Source organism: Protomyctophum bolini, assembly GCF_963924005.1.
Source record: "Protomyctophum bolini genome assembly, chromosome: 13".
NCBI lineage: Eukaryota > Metazoa > Chordata > Actinopteri > Myctophiformes > Myctophidae > Protomyctophum > Protomyctophum bolini.
Genome location: NC_137874.1, coordinates 37,403,238 through 37,419,982, shown reverse-complemented (window position 1 = coordinate 37,419,982; position 16,745 = coordinate 37,403,238). Strand labels below are relative to the sequence as shown.

Sequence of the window (16,745 nt, the reverse complement as noted above, 5' to 3'; positions counted from 1 at the left end):
CATATGCCTCCCCTGTGCCGTTGGCGAATACAATATTCGCGTACGGTTGTAGCCATTGTGTTATTATCATGACAGTCATGTTTCAGGGCTAGCTCTGGTCTAACCTCGCCTCACCAGGCTTTCCACCACCTCGGAAGCTTTGGTCTAATGCAAGCTACGGACCGTCCAGAGCCAAGCCATTGTAGCCTAGATGTTTTACCTGCATGGCATATCGACCAGTGAACTAATGTATTTTCCCAGAAGATGGCGCTCTCAACCAATTCAGCCTTGTGGATTTACTTACTAGCGCAATGGTCATACCTTTATGCTCATTTGAATCTTTAGACACAAGCCATGTCTTACAAAAAAGTTAACTGCTTGATAATCTTCTGAGACAAACCTTTACGCTACAATAAATGAATAGGCTATAGTTTTAGTTTATGATTGTTTGAAAAAGGTAACTGAAAGATTGACACCCAAAACTTCCTATAATGCTGAACTGTAAAACAGCTAGACAGGTCCGTGTCTAATAATAAGATTCTACAAATATTTTTGTTCTTTAATAACGAATCTTGTCTATCTATAGACTTATACATAGGCACATCTTATTTGTATAAACTGTAGCTACTGTAATTTAAAATAATCTATATTACTAAATAAATAGCAGAATGAAAATAGGCTAGGCTTACATGTAGTTTTAATTATATTGTGTAGCCTACACGTACACGGAGGTTCCTTTTAAATGTCAGCATTTTGTTGTTACATATAGCCTATAGATATAGGCCTACAATATAAGACAAAGTAGGCTATTACCAACATGATAATCAGGATTCTATTAGATCATTTGCAAAACGAATTGTAATCGATTCTCTTCATCGTAATTAGAGGATCGAATTAATTATTTTCATCACATTTGTCCATCTTAATTTCTAGCAAGTCGGCATATATGCTATTATGTCTATTCTTGTGCATGTTTAATTCTCTGAAACTTATTGAAAAAAAATGTTTAATTTTAAAGTCAGGAGAAAGGCGATCATTAGGCTATAGGTTTAAAGTGTTATTCAAATGTTTACCCATTTATTTGTTAGAATTCCCATGCAGGTTACATCATTTGTTTGTTTAATATAATTACACTTAAGAATATTTTACTGTGAATCGCTCTGGATTAAGAGCGTCTGCTAAATGCCTAAATTGTAGCCTAATTGAAATACAATACTCAATTTTCATTTATTTTGATCACTAATCTGCCATTGTTTTCTGAAATAAGAAGAGGACCTTCCTGTCTTCATCATGATGTTGATGATACTACTACTACTACTAATAATAATAATAATAATAATAATAATGTTTATTATCCTGCAACGTTGAATTTGTTTTAATTTACAGTATTCAATTGCGGCAATTATGTGTTTAGTTTATTGGATTATTATTATTTATTGGTTATGTTTCGGCAAAGGACTTTGTAACGTATGTATGAATAACATTATAATTGTCTATATAGTTGTACAGTTCGTTTTAATATACACATCTTTATTTTTATTCCAAAACCACTAAAAGGAAAATAAAATTAATTCAATTTAACCTGCAGTTCTGGGAACAAAATGGTGGCAGTCATAACTTCCATCTTGGGTCATATGATCTGCAGCATAGTGAGGTTATCAACATCACTCAGACCACACCTGCAGGAGCATCGGTTTGTCACATAGCAGCAAGCACAGTGCCAAGTATAGCACAGCATGCCTCCCTGCAGCAGACACTAAACCGTATAGTCTAGCCTAGTTTCTCAAGACTACATCTTCCTTTGTTTTGCCAATGGGTACCCAGATTGAGGACCCCCAAATTAAATGTATTTGCCCACAGACCCCCATCTGAACATATTTTGTGCCAGGGACCCCCATACAATAATTGTGCTGTTAAAGTGTCGCAAAATATCGTTTTTTTCCCCCCAAGTTATTTTGAAAATAACAGATGAAAAAGCATGCATGTACGCATCGATCGGTTTTTCAAATCGCCAATGTAAACCGGTTTAATTTAAACAGGAGTGGTTAAAATTATTTTTATATATTAACTAATTTAGCTGGAGGCCCCTGCCTATACCCCTTCAAGGACTCCTGGGGGTCCCCAGAACTCACTTTTAGGACCACTGCACTAGCTGTGTCATAAACCATTATCAGATTAGAACCAATGAACCAGATCTTTTTTTAAATAATAACAATCATATTAAATTCAAGTATACTTTTTGAATGAAGTACAATTGCTTAACTGTTGCTGACAATAATATTGAACCTATTTAGCCGCTATGAGCCGTGCGTCTATAGGCAGAGATGCAACTCTAATACGGATATGTCTGTATAGAAACACATTAGAAAATATATTGGCTGTGACATTATACTCTTACTGGTCTACAGCATGCAGATTGTGTCTATCTTCACAACACAACAACTGACATAGCACTATATACATGCTTTTATAAAGGCCTGCGGATGTTTCGAGGTTAAAGTTAGAGTAGGGTGATGATCACATGCAAATTGTGTCAAGGTGAGGAACAAGACCTAGGGAGGCAATAAAATGCTCCAACCTTTACGACCCACCACCATGATCAAACTTTCCATAAACTGGAGGTTTATGGCGTTTGGCTGGTTAATGGTTTACATGGAGACAGGTGAGGCACACAAGATGGAACCCATGTATCTGTACAGTTTTGCTTTCTTTCTGTTTGGTCCTCTCTTCACTGTATGGTGCACTGCTATACATATACAGTACATTGACTATTTATTCTCCTGCTTCCACAAATCCGATGTGCATCATTTATCTACGGTAGTGTCAGTGACACTATACAGTAGATAAATGATGCACATGACACTGTGTCACTAGTGTGTAATGAAATTATTTATTGATCCTGTTGTGTCATTGAACTTCTAATACCAATACCAATAATTTTGGTGATGCGCTTTGCATTTGATAATTTCTGTAATTTCATGTATGATTCTCTTAAGATGGAGAGCAATGCTCTTCTCTTCTCTTCTCTTCTCTTCTCTTCTCTTCTCTTCTCTTCTCTTCTCTTCTCTTCTCTTCTCTTCTCTTCTCTTCTCTTCTCTTCTCTTCTCTTCTCTTCTCTTCTCTTCTCTTCTCTTCTCTTCTCTTCTCTTCTCTTCTAGCATCTCTTTATTGTACACTTGTGTCAAACCTAAATTAGTTATTGAATGGAAAATGTTTAGTTGTACATTTATTTATTCAACTTTCCAGTCAAAAGAACAATAATGAAACTTCCCAAAGCAGACTTTGTAACATACCATTGGCACTATTACTAATCTTGTGATCATATGGGGTGTCACCATATCTATAGTCACAGATGGAAGACAATGACACATGCATACAACATGTGTTTCTTAAAAGGGGAGGGGGTATAGGGGTTAATCAATAGCTGTATCATAAGAGAAAGACAAATTAGCTAAATAATGTCTGACTGACATCAGTGCAATGTGACAGTCCAATACAATACTATGACAATAGACCAGTGCAAGGTGACAGTCCAATACAATACTATGACAATAGACTGCTTTTCATATCATATATAGCATACATACAGGTTTATAATAAACTATTTAAAAAAATGTAGTCAAATAAATGATGTCCCTCACATTTTAAATTACATCCTCACATAATTCTACATTCATGCGCGCATGCATGCACACATTTTCTGACCAAAATAACACTGATTATTACTGAAATTTCCGAAATAGCTGAATGGGTCTGGGAGACAGAAGGTCCCTGATTTCTGCCCTGGTACGTATGTGTCGAAGTGAAGACATTTTAAAGTCCTGACTGCATGCTCTATGCTACGGGCATTATGGGTAGGATGTATAGGATGGGGAAATACAGAGGACACATTTCACAAAAGAATACCCCTGTAATTAAAATGCAGTCCTATTATCCTATATTGCACTGATCAGAGCAATGGTCACCGAGTTATGACCATTTGAAATGTTAGAAACTGTAACACTGCTATAGTGCCCCATATGGATCTGTATTGGTGCATATGAAGATTGTCATGCCAGACCCCTGACAGCATTTGTGCCAAGTTTTGTGCAAATTGTAGTAGCGGTGCGCCTGTGGCCCCTGATGTGACAAACCCTTGAACAGTGTTTGTGCAAAGTTTGGTGTGGATTGGCGCAAATATAGCCTGTGGCTCCGCCGCTCCGGGCCACATGTGGCCAGACTCCTGAACAGTGTTTGTGCCTGCATGTTTGGTGCAGATTGGAGAAACAGTGTGCTTGGGGCACTCGGAAGCCCTCATGTGGCCCCTGGTGTGTTTGTGCCAAGTTTGGTGTGGATTGGAGCATGCAGTGGTGTGCCTGTGGCACCCTGTGGGGCATGGGGTGCCCCTGGTGTGGCTATTCTGATGGCAGACACCTGACCAATGTTTGTGCCAAATTTGATGCGGATCTGGGGCAACCCTATAGCATCGCAGTCCCCGCCCCTTTTCAAGACGACGACAGGCCCAGGAAAGAATTCCCCATAATTTTTTCCCATAGACATTAGACAAACAACAAAACAACAAAAAAGGGTTGTACCCTTGCCCCTTTTTTCTTCTTTCTAATTATTTGTTCGGCCCAAAAAAGTGATTTGTCACGATCCGAGTTGGCTTTGTTCGAGGCTTACAGATCTTTAAATAAATACTTTTTGAAATGTCTTTGGGAAAAATGCATGGGGAATTATTTCCTGGGCCTGTCGTTGTCATGAAAGGGGACGGGACTGTAGGCAATATTATATACACGCATTAGCATTATAGTCATAGCAAATAAACAATGTTTCAATTCAAGTGAGAAAATGACCCATCATTTGCACCTTGTATATCAGCCCCTTTGAGTCTGACCATGATCAGGAACTTGTTATGTCAATCACACAGGGACATAAACATAATAATGATTATAACATGTTTATATGATCAGGCAACCCTTTTTACAACAGTATAACCTACTAAACATATAGAATGACAGCCCTGCTCCCCCGGAAACATTCTGACAATACTACACTCTCTCCACTCCATAGAGTCATTTATTTAAACTAAACTAAATACTCATCAGTGTAAAACAATAAATCTCCCATAAATCCATAAAGATACAGATAATTCTCTCTTAAGCAAGCTGGGTGGAATAGAATGGAAATATAGATTGTGCAGTGGTAACGAGAAGGAATTAAGGAGGAAAGTGAAGTAGCATTCTGACCAGGTCAGCTCAAATCCCTGGACCACATAACATCCTCCCAAAACATCAGTCTTTGAGGAAAATGCATATAGTTTGAGCAGTAGTGTCGGTTCCACCAAAAGTATATAGCTTTGACTACAATTAGTTTTTCCCGTTTTGACATTTGAAATATAAACCTGCATATTAAATAATAGAATGAAGCATTTGATCCATTATAGACTAATTTAACTCAAGTATTTTTTTTTTATTTTTTTTTACATAATATCCCTTTGATGTTTGCCTCAGATTAAAATGTTGTATCTGCAACCTGCTGCATGCATATGTCAATCAATCAACTCAGGCTAAAGTTTCCATTTCCATTCGTTTACTATATATATTCCACTCTAATAGCATATGTTAATTTAGTCTAATTTAATATTTTTTGTTCTATAAACTATTGATCTACTGTTGAATGTTGCGGACCGAGAGAGGGCCGGGAACATATGTCAATGGAACAGTTCAAACAGATCTCTACAGAAGATACTGCCCTCCATATCTCCTTCACTACAAACTCCCGGCCGGGGACGAGGGGCAGTATGTGCGTGGGAGGACCGAGGGGCAGTATATGTGCGTGGGGGGGACTGAACTGGACAAGACAAGTGAAAAAGGAGGAAGCTACCTTGGCGTCTGAGACAGAGGACCCCCACCTTCTCCTCCTCCTACTCCTCCCCCTCTCCACATTTCAATGGGACGGCAGGGAAAGAGACAGAGGCGACTGCTAACCTTTAGATGCCCCCATGTTTATAACGACCGCAATATAGCCTACTCTCCTCGCCACTTCCTCCGCCACCCACCATAGACATAGAATGCGCACGTGTGTGTGTGTGTGTGTGTGTGTGGGGGGGGGGGGGGGGGGGGGGGGGGGGGGGGATGAAGGGAAGCAGTCCGAAATTTTAAGTTGAATTTGAATAATCATTATCAGGCTATTGCATGCTGACACTATGATGATTATGATTATTATTTCGATATTATTATTATTATTCGTTTATTATTTTCTATTGTAATTGACACATTGTAAATGTAAAATTTCGTTACGTTTATGTTTGTGCAATGTCTAAATTATTATAAGCAATAATAATTTTGACATTTTTGAATACAATCGGGTGAGATGTGTAGCCAGTGCAGGGCCTACTTGAAACTGCATGGACTCTGCAAAAACTACCCTTAATCATGCTGACAATGTTGCTTTGATTTCCACTGTTCATTCACGTTTAAAGGATTGTCGCTTAAATTAATAAATAATGTATAGGCTGATGCATTCACCTGCGCAAAAGTGTGCACGCTATAGCCAGCCGAGACCCATCGGCCTGTCAAATAGGCCTAGGCTGCACAGTGCAGCTGACTTGCGTGTATATTTGCCTGAGATCTGAGATGATAAAGAATAATTTAATTTGGTTGGTTTAAAACTTGGTAAAATAATTAGCTAATTTACGCACAGAGTCTATCCTGGGTGATATAGACCAACTCGATTGAATGTGGATGCAGGGCATTGTATTCTCAGCGCATAGTCTAGGCTGGCTGTCGGCGCATGATCTGGCGCGAGCATTTTTTATTGTGATTTGTAACATTCGGGTGCCTTTGGTGGAACCCTTTGAAATGCAGACAGGAGTCTTCATGCAAATAGACCCAAGATAGTATTAGTGAAAATGCCAAGGAAGGGGCGCGAGAATACATGGGAATATATTGAGGTGAGAAAGATGAACAAACGAATGGAACAGAGGGTGAAAGGGGATATTATAGACGAGGAATTGGAATTGAGGAATATACATTTAATGACAGGGGACCATATGATTCAAAATAGAGAACGAATACGTCCAGTATATAAACGACGTCGACTAAAATCGAGATAGAGAGGTTTAGGCCTACAGTGAAGGCGGCGGGGGAAGTGGGAGGAGAAGATAGAGGGAGGGAAAGAGATATATGGAGGGAGGGAGATGAGTGCAATAAAACGCCCCGCGTCACAGCAACACTCTTTTAACTGGAGTTAACCGGGAGAGAGAGCGCAGGTGTGGCTTTGGGGCAGGTAGAGTCAGAGATAGGGAGAGAGGGAGAAAGATAGACTACTCGCACACACACTGACAGTCACACGCAGGCAGATCAGAACCACTCGCCACAAGCCAGTCCTGACTCCTGACAGCCAGACAGACTCGAGGTGTGTGTGAGACTGAGAGAGAGTGAAAGAGAGAGAGAGAGAGCGAGAGAGAGGCACACTGGAGGCACACTATGCGCAGGGCGTCCCCTTATCACCTGGAAAGATGTACATGAGTTACATTTTGGACAAAGACTCCAGCATGTACCACCACCAGAACCCCGTTTCGCGGCACCCGAGCCTCAACATCAACCCCCAGAACTTCGTCCCCACGCCGCCCCAGTACTCGGACTTCGCCAGCTACCACCACCACCACGTCCCCGGCATCAACAACGACCCGCACTCGGGTCAGAACGGCGGCTGGAGCCCTCACGCGTATCCCCCTCCGCCGCCTCGGGACGACTGGTCGTCGCACTACGGGCACCCGGGCACGGCCGGCGGCGGGCCCACGTCTAACCCGGCCGCCGTTGGCGCTGCCCTCGGCTTCAGTCCGCCGGACTTCCCCGGACAGCCTCCCCTTCTCCCCGCTTCCCTCAACCCTCCAGTCGGGCAGTTGTCGCCCAATTCGCCGCAGCGGAGAAACCCCTACGACTGGATCCGACGAAGCAGTGTCCCCCCCACCATCACAAGTAAGTGCCAATTATGTCATGTTCGTGGGATTTTTTAAATTATTACTCTAGGCTGCATTTGCCTGCAGTCAGATTGCTTTGGTAGTCCTGTAGTCTCAAACAGGGTCCCTTTGTATAAGTTCCACAACTTATAAGTAACTGTATAATTGATAATGGTCTGCATGTATTGTAATTTGGCCTAAATTTTACCCAATTAAGGCACTAACCTGCTCATCGGGATTAGCCGCAGAAGAGGTTAAGTGTCTTATTGCTCAATTAAGGACATGCCGGGAACCTTCCGATTCATTACAAACTGGTCCACAATTCCTCCTGTATAGGCCTGCTACATGCAGCAATATTGCATTGTAAGATTGTCATGGTGGCCTTGATATTCAAATGTATTTCAGTGAAATATATCTGTCAGTTTTTGAATTGAATTTGCCTCATAATGGAGATAAAAAAGAGTAGCCTGACTATAGTGATTATAGCATGTGTCCGTTCAGTGCGCACCTGTTAGTATAGCTAACATTTTGAGGAAATACTTTTTATAGCTATTTAATAGAACAGTGAATCACACAACATATTACTGACATTCTGTTGTCTGACAGACAGTAGTCTATTGATTCATTTTCTATAGCAATGTTATGTCAAACCGATAAGGAAAATGGAGATGCAAGCACTGACCATGCCCTGGAACTGCCCGATGCTTATAACAATATAAATCAATGTCCCACTATTAAGTGTTGAATTATTGTCATAAATAGAGCGCCTTGCCGAAGTCTGGTTTATAGGCTATTATAGTGCTATTCATATACCTTCATAACGCAGGTCGTTTAATTATAATATGCAATAAAACAATATTTTAGATTGACGATCTTAAGTGGGTAATAAATTGTCTTTAATTGTCTTTTCCACACCATGCATTGTTAGTGATAGCTGACATGCAAGACTATAACATCGTAAAAACGATCATAATAATAGCTATATAAAACAATTAAACTTGTACGGCATAGCAGGTCTATTAAACAAATTGGTTGATCACTTATGACCCTTAATTGGAGGCAGGTATATAGGCTAATTTATCACTCATATGGTGACTTAAATTGAACGTTGCACACATTTTTTTAAAATGAATATACAAGGTCAAAGCCTATATGACAATGAATTTATAATTATATTCCATCCTCGTATGTCCTTATATTATATGCAATATAACGCACGGGGGTGGCTGGAGTGTGCAGGGTGACTCGGGAATATAATAATTATTTCTTATACAGAATACATTTTTTGTGCTGTTTTGGTGCTGCATGGCTTTGAACCTTAATTGCGCTCCCCGTTGGAAGTTGAGGATTTTGATTTGATTTCAATTGTTGCACGCTCTCTTGATAAGAACGCAAGCTAAATGTAATGTGCCATATTATTAAAATATGTTATTTAAATAGGCTACAATAGAAGGCTATAGCTATATGTCTAGTATGCTGTTCTGTTCAGAACTGCAATGGATATTCGTTATGATAACTTGAGTTGATTCCACAAATATATCCACAACCTGTGTGGTATATGGCGTGCCTTGGCTTGTCATGTAACTTTCCCGATTTCCCGATGTTAGAAATACGACAGGGATCAAACGCAGCGCTTCGTTTGAAGACGTTCGTCTGTACTGGTTTGATGCTGTTGTTATGTAAATGAATGCTGTTGCGCCCACTGTTGATATGACTCCGGGCGCGTTGGGGATGCTTGTAGCCGGAGTTGTCATTCTTTGTTTTCTTCTTGTCCCTAGGCGGAGACTACAAGATTGTCCCGATCACTTTGATGTGTAGTAGCCCCGTTGCCCCCCTCTGACCCTTCGCCGTTCCCAGTGCACTGTATTCATGCCTGTGATTTTCTATATCTTTAGTTTAAATGACTATTTTCCCAATATTTGCCTTGAGTTTTGTATAGGCTACCGCGGGCAATTATATCTAATGTATTATGTAGCTATTAGCTACATAATACAAAACATTTCCCTTTACACAAAACGCATTTCGGTAGGCCTATAGTAACTGCAAGACCAAGGTCTTGGCAAAAACGTGTCATTGATTTAAGACCAGGAATGTTTAAAGAGCTTTTATACAGTCATGCAGCTATATTTGAGCAGAAGTATTGGAAGCTTTTTCTTTCTTTCTTTCTTTCTTTCTTTCTTTCTTTCTTTCTTTCTTTCTTTCTTTCTTTCTTTCTTTCTTTCTTTCTCTCATTCTCTCATTCTGACTTGATATTTTTTATCTAGGAATTCAACATCCAGGCTATTCTTTAATTTCAGTATCGGCTATCTTAGCAAACTCACAACCACAAGTTCATCAAAAACAAAAACAAATCTGGGAGCATCTCGGAGCATATTGTTTCCATAGTATATGGTTGCCTGTTATGATGGGGTTAAAAATGTGCTAATTATGTTGTGTAAATCAAAGTAGGCCAGTCGGCTGATCTATTATATGGTGATTGCACCAATAACCCATGGTGTTCGCAGACATTATGTGGCCTTAGATGTCTTTTCTCCAAACACTGCACTTACTCATTTTATCATATTATTGTTTTGTCTTTGAGAGGAGTTGGCGTCCAGCTGCAGTCGAGTATTGACTGGAATAAAATGATCTGGTATATCTATCTACAGGTATATACCGTATCGTTATAGATATTGATATACATATAGACTCAGTCTTTGTCTTTTTACATTCATTCTCCCAGATCAGTTAAGAAAGTCTTATTAACATGTTAGTCAATACGGCTTCACTCTCCCTTCCATTTCAGTCCATAGTGAGCAGGAGGGGCTGCGCTGTGTCAACAACACAATTGAAAAAATGGTCATTAAGGAACGTGTGGGAAATTAGCAGATCTACAAGCTCACAATGCATAAAGGCACTGTGACTCTTGTGAGCTTGCTAATCTACTGTCGGTCTGCGACTCCATAGTGTGTGATGAAGTGTGTGTGTGTGTGTGTGTGTGTGTGTCTGTGTGTGTGTGTGTGCGTGCATGTCAGGATGTTCAGAGCGAAGCAGGTGTGAGGCAGGTCCCTCCCCATCCCTCTGTCCCTGTGACCATGGACGGAGAAAAGTGTTTTTTGATTTACGGTCCTTCATTAGTGCAAGACTCCCCCCTCTCTGAACCATTTATTTATTGACCAGACAAGTCAATTAAGAACAGATTCTTAGTTGCAGTGACGGGGCCATGTCTCTGTGTGCTTGTGGTTGAGAGTTTCTGCCCCCATGGCAAATGAAGCAGAAAACCTGGAGTTTTGACAGATGTTCTCCGAAACTAAAATGTTTGAGGTTTCATTCAGCTAGAGAAGAGGGCGGTAATGTGTGTGTGTGTGTGTGTGTGTGTGTGTGTGTGTGTGTGTGTGTGTGTGTGTGTGTGTGTGTGTGCGTGTGTGTGTGTGTGTGTGCGTGTGTGTGTGTGTGTGTGTGTGCGTGTGCGTGCGTGCACGTGCGTGCGTGCGTGTGTGTGTGTGTGTGTGTGCCTCTTACATAGGCTACAATCCTCACTTCTGTAGCTGATCTACAGGATGGATATATCATGAATGCATGCATTTGTGTGTATGGATGGATCTGTTCTTCACAACGTGAATTCATTGATGCCTGTGTTGCTAATTTCTCAATGAATTGTCTGCCTCGATTTAAACCAGGCAGGCTTTATTGTGTGCAGTGTCTTTCTACTCGTTAAGTGTGAATGATACACAGTTCAGTGTTCAAGAGAGTGTTCAAATGGACCTGTAAGGGTGTACATTTGTATCCTCCGGAGTGCACTTCTTACATTTGTACTGTACCTCTTATCTGCATGCAAATCCGTACCGGCAGGTGACGAGAATGTCTATTTGAATGGCAAACAGTTACATGCAGACAGGGAGGTTACAAAACTAAAATTATTATGTAAGGGAGGGCACGTAATGTGGATATAGTTTACAAGCATATAAACACCACGACTGTATGTGCTTCATCAACATATTTGCGTATTCAGGGGTGGTTTGATTTAAGAGACTATGAAGTACCTTGGATTTATTACTCTTTAGTAAGAGACTCCTACCAAGTGACAACATTACCCTGACCTCATGGTTTGGATACCATTCGATCATAACCGGCTGCTCTCTCTCTTTGTGCGCTGTAGATGGTAAAACACGGACCAAGGACAAGTACCGCGTGGTGTACACTGACCACCAGCGCTTGGAGTTGGAGAAGGAGTTCCACTACAGCCGATACATCACTATCAGGAGAAAGGCCGAGCTGGCTGCCTCGCTCAGCCTATCCGAGAGACAGGTACGGTACCACACAATCTAGCAAATATCACAGCAAATATAGGACAGTGGTTTTCAAAGTGAGGCCTATCTGTAACTCTGAACCAAATGAGTTACAGGTTTACAGGTCTCTAACTGTGAACAAATGGACATTCTCAGATTTATATGGGGGTCTTTGAAATTCAAAAGTTTGACAAATATCAATTATACTGACCTCACATTCTCTCTTTCTCTCTCTCTCTCTCTCAGGTGAAAATCTGGTTCCAGAACCGCAGGGCTAAGGAGAGGAAGGTTAACAAGAAGAAGCTGCAACAGCCTGCGTCCTCCACGACCACCCCAACTCCTCCCCATGGCAACCAAAACAACGGCAACGGCAGCAGCAGTAACGGAGGAGGTAGTCTGCACGGCAACGGCAATAACGTGGCTATGGTGACGAGCAGCAGCGGGCTGGTGTCCCCCTCCTCTATGCCCATGAACATCAAAGAGGAGTACTGAGGAGGAGAGTGGAAGGGAATCAATGAGGGGGGGAGAACGGACACAGGGTTGGAGGGAGGAAGAGGAGGAAGAAGAAGTGCAAAAGATGAAGGATGGACAGACACAGGACTGGAGGAAGAAAGGGCAGGGTTTAATGGACATTGAGGCTGGAGAGATTGAGCTGCTGTCTCGAAAAGACAAGGCATCTGGACTAAACCTCAAAGCTTCTCTCTTCACACTTTGTCCTAATAGCATCCGACCGTCAAATTGGAATATCGTGGCATGTCGAGGCTGCATGTCTGCACTACCAAAATGTAAAAACAAAAGACAAATTGAGATCATCGTTGATACGTCTGTCGGCCAATCTGATTCCTTTACAATGGAGATTGGAGATTTAAAATGTTCTTGTCTTATACTTATACAGTATATGTGCCCACTGTAGACGGTTTGCAAGTGGAGGTTTAAACAAATATTTGTTCAGGCAAGTGAAAATCTATGTAGCTTGTTTGATATAGACCTCTCTGACTTTTGTATGAAGAACTCTGGAGAAGCATCTACATTCTACAACCAACGGGCGCAACTGGCTGAGGTCATGCACCATCAAGATGCTTGGACACTCACAGCTTATAATGAGATTATAATGAGAGGGTCATGTTTTCACATTTGACGCAGTTAGGACATGGTCTGAAAAAATAGAGAAACTGGACCCCTATTCATTCACTTGATAGATTTCATCCCATTTTGTACTCCATGAAATATGATTGACATTTGTAAGAGACTTTGCATAGAGGGGAACCTTCACAAAATACTATGACCAACAATGCTTCTTTTTCAGTTTTCTAATTCCAAATAATTCTTTGTGATTATACTTTTATTCTACGCAATATCTTCAAATATTGGAAACATCAAGCAGTGGGCTTACCGTGTCTGTTGTTGTGGTGATCATCAAAGTTACCCTAAAGGCTATCTTATACAGAAGTGTCTGTCAATGGTGTCAGCTGACAAAAAAATATATATTTTCAAACCAAAAATGTGTCACCTGTGTTGCCGGGCAGGTGAAACCAAGAGCACCAAAGGTCTTCTGTTCTGTTGCTATGAACTTCACTATCTGGTTCTGTACTGCAGTGCTGTCCTCTCCTATCTCCAAACAAATTATTATGTACATTTTCCTGATTTGCTTGCATCAAACTTTAATATGTGTATATTTTTTAAAATAATTTGTATTAAAAACAAAAAGCTTTATTGTAAATATTGCTTGCAAATTGAATTTATTTAAATGTGTTGATGATGCCCAGCTGCTGTATAACTATGAAAGTGCATGCACAGTACACACACGCGCGTCACGCGACACACACACACACACACACACACACACACACACACACACACACACACACACAGTCCTATTTGCCAATAGGTAACTGTTAAGGTGTGGTGTTCAAAGGGTGAGCAGAGGCTCAGTGGGCAAACATAGTGGAGGATCACGCTATCTATGCCTATAGGTGCAGGTGTGTGTGTGTGTGTGTGCGTGCGTGTGTGTGTGTGCGTGTGTGTGTGTGTGCTCGCTCGCGTGGGTGTCGTTGCGTTGCGATCGTGCATGCGTGTACGTGTGTTTGATGAGACGATATGGTACACAAGACATGACACTGGATAAAGTTGATTGGGATTCATTTCAGTGGATTTCAACCTTTGAGGTGAGATCTTGAGTAAACCTAAGATGTGTGAAAATTAAGTTTGAAGAATTTCAGGGGTCATGAGCTAAATGATAAATAGCATACTTGCTGGGTAATTTGAGAAGACACTGACAAGACACACCACATAACTATTCTGTGCGTGCATGCGCCAGCGAGCGTGCGTGCATGCATGCGTGCGTGTGTGCGTGCAAGCGAGCGTGTGTGCAGCATGCCATGCATCCAAGTGTTCATCCGTGTGTTTGTGAGTCATTCCAAAGACCTTTGTCCTTCAGGGTCCATTTCGCCTACAAAACATCCCTATCTGAACATAGATAGAGCCTATCAGTGGCCCTGTTGCGTGCATGCGTGTGTGCACGTGTGTGTGTGTGTGTGTGTGTGTGTGTGTGTGTGTGCGTGTGTGTGTGTGTGTGTGTGTGTGTTGTCCTATAGTCAATGGGTAGTTGGCCAAGGGGACAGACAGAGGGCCACCTTGAACTTGATGTCTTAAGTAAGGCCTGTCCACCATCCTATCACAGAAGCAAAGAAATAAAGACAAAGACGAAGTTATAGGCTTCAGTTACTTATAGGCTGTTAAACATGCCAGAGATTTTCTCTTTCAGTAAACTTTTGCTAGCTTAAGTCTTTCATAAAACAAGGCTATACTTTATCTTAAAATTATTGACAAACAGAGAAGGAAAATGTTGTCAATGGCAACAGCCTCCCGACACCACACCACACACACACACACACACACACACACACGCACGCACGCACGCACGCACGCACGCACGCACACACACACACACACACACACACACACACACACACACACACACAGCTTTCTCTTGCTTGGCCGTTCACTGACAGCCTCATTTTTAGGTAAACAGAACATAATCAGTCAACACAACCGTGGAGCTGCTCTGTCCCTGCTCCTTAACCATCATAAAGTTTATTAGGGCTGCATGCTGTAAAACATGGTTTCACCACAGAGACACAGATATGTTTGTTGAGGAGGCGTGATGTTAACTCTCAGATAGGTAAGCCAGAGCCACTGAGAAAGACACTTTCCATGGATGTTGTAAATATCCTTTACATACAATGTTTAGGCTCACAAAGCCATGATTGTAACATTTATGGTAACAAAAGGTTACCATAAATGTTACTGTCTGTGTATGTGTCTGTCTGGGAACAAAGTACCGGGAGAACGGAACCCTATAGGCTGCCCTAAAGAAAGGATGTATCTGGTCTGAAGTTCAGAATTTAGGTCAAGGTGAAAATTATATCGGCCATTAGCCTACTCGGGAATGGAGAGCTTTTCAGCTTGTTACATCATGCTATTGCTACCACTGGAAACTACAGTAGGTAAAGGGTAGTCAGTTTGCGTAGTTGAGAAGTGATAGTGCTAGCTGTTCTGTGGGGCGGGCAGCCATTATAGGCACATCAAGAGTTATATTCTCCAAAACAAAATGGCTGACCAGGAAACAGCCCTTCTGGACCCGAGACTTTCTAATGACATTCTTTTAAAGACAAAAAAAATGACTTAAAGGTGGGCTTTTATACCTAACTGACACATTATGTCTCATTATGTAGGTTGAACAATGACGGTCGGGTCTTTCCTAGAGGTTCAGAAGACGTCGTTACTGTCCGACTTGGCATTCCTTCATCGGTATTTAATCTGTTTATAGCCAATCAAATATGTTTATATCATCTCTGTCAATAGACCCAATAATTAGGGCAAATAAAAGAAAAGAAAACAAAGCAAGCAAATAACTCTCACCACCGTCCATAAACCCGCCACGCAAGCGAGCCGACGGCCATTGAAGCTCATTGGACTTATACAGCTTCATGTTTATGGGCCAGTTTTACCATAAACTTTCATTTACAATATACTTACTGCCCCCTAATACCCCCTGTATTGGCCAGATTGATTGTGAATAAACAGTGGAGTTGTAAAGGAACGGTAGCACGCTATAAAGAACAGATAATACTAAAGTACGGAATGAGACCTTCTTATTGTCGACTACTGGTATTCCACCAGTGCCAGGTTCAGCTCTACAATAGTGGGCTTTTTCCAGAACACCGTAGAACACTAGATTTCTATTCCAGGATTGCACTTCAACCCCCCCCCCCCCATTTAAATTGGCTAATGAGGGAGTACTGGCCAGCCCGTGGGCCGGCAGACCATTATATATCAGGGATGCACCGAAAGGGAAATTCTTGGCCGAAACCGAATACCGAATATAGGAAACAGCTGTTGGCCGAAAACCGAATATTCGAATATGATTCATATTATATATCTTTTTTCCTACCATTGCTGTCATGGCCGTACCTTAAAGCTACCTGATTTATGGCAAAAGAAATGGTTATGGCAAAACTTAACTTCAATAATAATCACTATTATGGGTCCAT

The 16,745-nt window shown here is 41.4% G+C and overlaps 1 protein-coding gene across 1 annotated transcript; it reads left to right on the top strand.

The window, feature by feature from the left end:
• Positions 1-7,480: 7,480 nt before the first annotated feature.
• On the top strand, positions 7,481-12,684 carry cdx1b (caudal type homeobox 1 b; the record flags this gene model as incomplete). The annotated part of the gene is made up of 3 exons (XM_080780758.1): positions 7,481-7,943; positions 12,063-12,211; positions 12,439-12,684. The coding sequence occupies 3 exons, from the start codon at positions 7,481-7,483 to the stop codon at positions 12,682-12,684; spliced, it is 858 nt and encodes a 285-aa protein (XP_080636884.1).
• Positions 12,685-16,745: the final 4,061 nt, after the last annotated feature.